The 7,212-nt window shown below is 30.7% G+C and overlaps 1 protein-coding gene across 4 annotated transcripts; it reads left to right on the top strand.

Annotated features, from left to right (window-relative positions):
* The first annotated feature begins 590 nt into the window (after positions 1 to 590).
* dusp12 (dual specificity phosphatase 12) lies at positions 591 to 6,692 on the top strand. 4 transcript variants are annotated; one of them, XM_005163623.5, is made up of 7 exons: positions 591 to 646; positions 948 to 1,216; positions 3,447 to 3,560; positions 3,644 to 3,762; positions 4,249 to 4,336; positions 5,113 to 5,296; positions 6,149 to 6,692. In XM_005163623.5, exons 2-7 carry the CDS (start codon positions 954 to 956, stop codon positions 6,296 to 6,298), a joined length of 918 nt encoding a protein of 305 aa, XP_005163680.1. In that variant the 5' UTR covers positions 591 to 646; positions 948 to 953; the 3' UTR covers positions 6,299 to 6,692.
* The last annotated feature ends 520 nt before the right edge of the window (positions 6,693 to 7,212 follow it).

Below are 7,212 nucleotides of genomic sequence, written 5' to 3'. Positions count from 1 at the left end.
TGAAACACTCTATACATATGCACACACAAAACACTCCATACATATACACACAAAAACACTCTATACATATACACACATGACACCTTTCATACTTTTACACACTAGTTTATTTATATATATAGTTTGCATGTTCTACCCTGTGTTCGCATTGGTTTCCTCTGGGTGCTCAGGTTTCCCCCACTAGTCCACTGCGTAAGACATATGCTGGATAAGTTGGCGGTTCATTCCGCTGTGGTGACCCCAGATTAATAAAGAGACTAAGCCAAAATAAAATGAATGAATGAATGAACATTTACATAATGTCTTTGATAGAAAACACAATTTAATGTAATATAGAGTAGGCTACTTTGCAAAAATCTTATGCAACCATTGGTGTTTTTGATATGTAAGACCATTTAATTTGTTTACTCCAGTCCACTCTGTTATATCGGTGCTATAGAATATTTATTTAGAGAGCATTTACAATATACTCTTTTAGATTTACGTTTACCCCAATCAATGTCCTGTATTTATTTCCGAAGATCGCCCTCTAGAGGCACTTTAAAGCAATAATGCAACAACATCCTTTGCGGAACTAACAAGTACACATTGTTTCCTACGGACTTTTTATTTTCGTGGACACCTTTTTTGACAGCAGAGTAAGCACGTGAGTGTAAAAGCGTCAATGTTTACAGTAAAGTCATCATTAGAAAAGCTGCAGGCAGATTGGTGTTGAAGTTATGCATTTACATTTGTTGTTAAACTTTTATGAAAACTTAATGGTCTTGGAAATGCAATATCTGTTATCTCTTACTAAGAAGTTCTCATGAGTGTATTATATATACTTTGTTATGTCTAACTGGTCAGTGTAATGAACTGCACCATGTGTGTTTCGTTTCAGTTGCTTCAGTGAATGGATTGTATTTGTTTCATTGCGTTGATATTGAATACGTTTTGTGTTTGCTTAGTTAACCATGATACCCGTGGCGTCTGGACTCTACATCGGGTCAGTGTCTGATCTGAAGGATGCTGAGAGTCTGTCAGCTGCAGGTATAACACACATTCTGACTGTAGACTCAGAGGAAGCTTCTGTCACTGGATTCAACACCAAATTCATCCGAGCTCTGGATGATGAGTCCACAGACCTGCTGAGCAGACTAGATGACTGTACCAGCTTTATTTCTGAAGCCCTTAGCACACAAGCTGACTCCAAATCAGCAGCAGTTCTTGTGCATTGGTAGGTTTCATAGTTTGTTTGCTAAGTTTGTTGAATAAAAAACGTAACGGCATACACATACTTAAAAGGTAATTCAATAATACGTGATCCTAGACATTGAGGTAAAGTTTATGTTCACACATTCAGACTTTCTCTTTCATTTAAGTATTCTTTGCAAATATTAAATAGGGAAATCATATTATCAGACATCAAATATCAAAGTACAACAATGTTTACAGTCAAGTAAAAAGTGCTAATTTTGCTTTCGAATCATACTTGCATATGATTTCAGACCGAATATTCAAAGTAGCGTGGTAAACAATATAGGGACCATGTCACAAGTTATCACTGTCCAAATATGAACAAATGTGGGAATAAAAACTAATTTTACCTAGACCTCAAATTACTTCATAAGTGTCAATTGTTTTACAAGTGGGATTTATACATTTATACACTGAATAAATAAGTTTCAAGTGATTTAAGGTTTGTTAAATGAGATGATATTTGGTGAAGATACAACTATTTAAAAATCTGGAATTTCAAGTTTAAAAAATTAAAAAATTGAAAAAATTGGGCTTAAAGTTCAAATTAACTTCTTAGCTTACTTATAAAAAACTCAGTTTTGATGTATTTACAATAGGAAATTTACAGGATATATTCAAGGAACATGATCTTTACTTAATATTCCAATGATTTATGGCTTATAAGAAAAATCTTTTATTTTGGCTATTGCTAAAATATTCTTGTGAAACTGGTTTTTGGTTGTTGCTAGAAGGATTACACCTCCGGCTAACAGGAATTATTTTTGTTATTTATTAAATTACTCATAAAGTTTTTTTTTATTATTTTTATTTTTTTTATTAACGTCTACCCCAAGTTTAAACCTACTCCTCACAGAAACATACAAGATGGAGTATACAGGGTGATAAATCGGACATTCTACTAGAAGCATAGATTTTAACTTATAAAAAATGTGACAGGGCCTTACCTTTAAGCTTGTCTTCCTCAAAAAATGTGAGTGTACAAGCATTAAATCATTTCTATCAATGATAGAAAGCATCCTTGATCACCGTCAGCTTCTCCTCCACCAAATGATGTCACTTGCTTTGAGTCATAGCCTTAAATGTGTATTGAATTTTATGTTAAATGAACTGCAAATGTGACAGGACTGACTGAAGCATGGGGAAAATTTTAAATCTATTTGTAGTATTTATTTGTAGAATTTATTTATCATTTCATGTTGTTACTCAAGAGATTTGTTTTTCTAAATAACACAACTATTAAAGCTGTAGGTTTGATTGGGCTGAGGACAAAGACAATGACAGGGTTTGTACATTTGTACATTGTACATTCGTAAAGTTTTTTAATAAAGAAAAAAAAATCTGAGAACAAATCAATGACATATTCCTTTACAGAACAACTCACAGAAGTCAACCATCAGTCCATTTTAGAAATTTTTGGGACAAAATACTTTTTTTTCACTGTATTTATGTTTTTATTTATTTATTTCAGGGACAGATAATGTAAGTTTCTGGTAGAAGGTCCCATATACAGTTGTGGAAAAAATGAGAATCTACTTGAAACTTGAAGTTCTCTAATTTGTTTTACTTTTATAAGTTTAAAATAAAAGTGTCATTTTGAGCAATTTTGTGATACATTTGATTAGGCATAAACAGAAGTACTGTTTTTTAGAGAACCAACCAAAATTAAACAACATTATGCTTTTAACTAGAGCAACCGTAAGGGAGATATGAAAGCTAGTTTTCTGTTTTTATTGTATCAATACTCTTGTATCGCTATTTTATTGCAGCAATTTTTCTGATACCTTTTGGTAGATATTTATTCTTGTTTAATCATTAACTTACATCAATTATAATTAAATCATATTTTTTTGTATTCTGTGAACTGTTGTGTAAAAAAAACAACAACCAAACAAACTATTAATAATAATTAAAATAATTATTCAACAATTATACCATTTTTTTTCAAAAGTTCCAATTTCAGAGGAGTTCATGAATCAATATTTAGTGAAATATCTCTAAGTTTGAATCACTATAAGTGGAAACATTTGTCGTTCTGACCAGTTTTCATTTTCGGAATACATACAGTAAAATTAAATAAGTACAGTATGCTCTAAATGGTTGTATTTTTTTATTGGAAATTTACAAAAATGTTGTCAAATCTTTATAAAATATATTAAAACATATAAAGACTTAAAGACTAAATTCCTTTTTCTCTCTCTTTTTTGTAGCCATGTGGGGCAAAGCAGAAGTGCTGCAGTGGTGACTGCTTACCTGATGAAAACACAGCACCTGACCTTACAGGAAGCATATTCTAAACTGCAAAACATAAAACCAGATGTCAAGTGAGTGTACTTCATTGTTGTGTCTGTAACTAAACATTTATGAAAAGAGGTGTTACTTAGGATCATTCCTAACTTTTTCCCAGAATGAATGAAGAGTTTCTGGATCAGCTGGCACTTTATGAATTGATGGACTGTAAAGTGGACACCACAAGTCCTGTTTACAAACAGTTTAGGCTGAAAAAGATTACAGAGAAATATCCAGGTATGTTCATTCTTATTGAAACTTCTTTGATAAACAGTATGTGACTTCATTATACTTTCTTATGCTGTAAAGTGTTTTAATGATATGTCATCAGTGAACCATTTTGGAGAACAAAATGTAAACAATGGCACTGAACTGAATGAAGCTAGCATGTTGAATGCTGAAAATAGATCAATTATTGTCATGTTTTGGCAATTATGAATCAGTACTAAAGTCTGGCAATAGTTATTACAAATAAAGTATATTATAGCCTATTAAAATCACGGAGCCAAAATATTACACCTTCTAAGTCCTTGATTTAGCAGTTTCCACAATGGTTAAGACAGCATTAATAAGCAGAATACCATAATTAGTTGTAGATTACCATGCAATCCATGCTGTTGTTTACATCTGAGTATTTCCAAAGTGGCTGCGCATTTATAGTAAGTAACTGACAAAATTGTGACATGATTATTACACAAATGAAATGTATTTTGATTACATCAGAGCTCCAGAATGTGCCAAAAGATGTATTTGCTGTTGACCCTGCACAAACCCAGAATGCAGAAGCTGTATACAGATGTAGAAAGTGCAGGTAAAAGATTTTTATTTTAAGATCATTTTTTTATTGTATGAATTCAAGTCTTCGTACTTGAGGCCAAAGAAATTGGATATTAGAAATTAGTTATTAAAACTATTATGTTTAAAAATGTTGTTATGTTTAAAAAAAGTCTCCTATTTAAAGCAAGACTTGAGAAATATATAAAAAATAATGTATATTTCGAAAAGGGCTGATCATTTTGTCTTCAACTGTATGTGCTGCATTATTATCATTTGACCTAACCTGTTTGTAATGTCTAAGTAATATTTGTTTAAATAGAGCTGTTTTGAAACACACATGCAATTTAACATGTTAAAATTTTGATATTTTACCATCAAAATGTTGATAATAAAACTGCTTTATTGGCAACATCTATTTCAATGTGGTTTATCATTAAATTTGATTTTTTTAATGTTTAGTTTATTTTTCTGCAAATCTTAATTTGAATGTTTTGGTCAATACAAAAAATACATTGAAGTTAAATTTAAGTAAAAAAAGGTTTATTAGGTTTTTGTATTGGATGAAGGCTTATTAAGATTTTGTGCAGATTTCTTTACTATTTTATCACTACTTTATACTGTTATATAATATGGAAATATTTTGTATTTCCCACCTGCTGAACTAATTTATATTTATGTGTTTTTGAGATGATTTTATCCAAAGTTAGGGACAAAGCAATTCATCAAAGAGCCAACGACTCTTATTGTACACAAAAACTAAGATGCCAACCAAAATACCAATGCAACTTGCTGTTGTCTTTGTTCTCCTAGACGCACACTTTTCCGACACTCCAGCATTCTCAGTCACTGTGTGGGAAGTGGAGCGTCTGCCTTCTCTCATAAGAAGACACGGATTGTGAGCTCTTCAGCTGAAGATGAGACACAGTGCACTTCCTATTTTATAGAGCCGGTGCAGTGGATGGAGCAGGCTTTACTAGGGGTCATGGATGGACAGGTAAGAAGAAGATCACAATTACAGAAATTAAAACACAATTAATAAGAAAGATTTAAACACTCTTCCTTTCTAAACATTTATTTAAAACTCCAAAATATATTATTTGATTATAGTGTATTAAATGCTTTAAGATTAAAATTTTTATCATTTTTAATACCAGATTTTTTTGTTTTATTTTATCATTTCAAGCTACTGCAGGTGAAATGTTTAAAAATACTATCACCATTCTTCAGCTGAATGAGTACATTAAGATTTGCAAAAAAACTGTTACAAGTTTTCAAACATGTTAAGTTTACATATAATTATAAGACATTATTTAGATAAATATTTGCTAATTTGCATACCTTTATAATAGAGAAATCAGATTTTTTTTGATATTACAGTATCACAATAATACATATCTTTTTTTATTAATCCATAACTCAGAAGAAACTGACAACCGCTTGAAAATAATTCAGTTTCTAGTACAGGTTATAAGTTATATATAAGCATATGCAAATAAGAGATTTGTGTCTCATTTTGAAAAACAAAACAGAAAAACTCGCTGAGATTATAGCCTTGAAAAAAATGTCTATAATGATGGAAATCTACAGACATAAATTGCTAAAATATTATGAATTAAATGTTTAAAAGTGTATTTTGGACCTATTTTCTTACCCTTGGGCTAAAAAAAATATATTAAAAAGCTAAAAAGCAGTTTTTGCTTTTTGTAATATCTCGCCTTATATATAAAAAAGATTGCAGGATTTTGTATGAGTCTAGAGATTGTAATGGCGGTTTAATAAAGGTCAATGCATTTAGTGTGTTTTTGATATTTCGTAGTAAAACCTTTTTGTAAAATCTCTCTTGTAGCTTCTGTGTCCCAAGTGCAGCTCAAAGCTGGGCTCCTTTAACTGGTATGGTGAACAGTGTTCGTGTGGCCGCTGGGTCACACCGGCCTTCCAGATGCACAAGAACAGAGTGGACGAAATCAAACACATCAGTATATCTGCACTCAAATGACCTCCAATAAACTTCTGTATCATATGCACAAAAATTGTTTTTATTTTTAGTGTTTTGAGTTAAATAATACACAACTTTTTGTATGGCATAAATTATAAGCTATATACATATATAACTATATGATAAGGAACATTTGATTTGGTTACTAGTTGTTGTTAGTAAAATGTAGACATTTGACATTTCCCCCAGTTTTTGCTCAAGATGCGAATTTTAACCAGATCCCACATGGCAAGACAAAAACTGATTTTTTTTTCGTCATGTTATTGTTTTGTGGAATGAGAAATTCACTGAAATATCACAGTAACAGAGTTGACAAATAATGAATCTACTATTAGTGTATCCTCAAGTTTGTAAAAATTGATTAAAGTATAAATGACCTGCCTCAGTGCCTTCACTTGGAGTAAGTCACTTGGTTTTTCTACTAGTGCTTTACAGATTGTTCTGCCTTTTATCGCTGAAATTAAAATAATACAGAGAATAGATGTTTCATATGCAACAGTTTAATAAACATAGTTATTGCACATACAAGATGAAAATTAGGCTTAATCATTTCCTGATAATTGAAGCTGAATGTGTAATTCAGGAGGCAGAAAAAGTAAAAAAATAGATAAAGTAGTCTTTAATATTTTTAACATAAAAAATAGTATTTAAATAATTTTAAATATTATAAATAAAAGACAAAATGGCCCTAAGTTTACATACAAGTGTAAATTGTTAGAAATAACATGAAATAAGTTGTTATTATTCAAAACTAATTAACTTTTATTTTATTTAGTTTTATTTAGAAAAATAATAGAAGATTATATATAATATAATTATATAAATAATTATATAAATATAATCATTTTAATTTGTAAATTATTCCTGTGATGGCAAAGCTGTTTGTTTACTCCAGTCTGTCACATGATCCTCCA

Source organism: Danio rerio, chromosome 2, assembly GCF_049306965.1.
Source record: "Danio rerio strain Tuebingen ecotype United States chromosome 2, GRCz12tu, whole genome shotgun sequence".
NCBI classification, from domain to species: Eukaryota; Metazoa; Chordata; class Actinopteri; order Cypriniformes; family Danionidae; genus Danio; species Danio rerio.
This window is presented reverse-complemented; position numbering and strand designations above follow the sequence as displayed.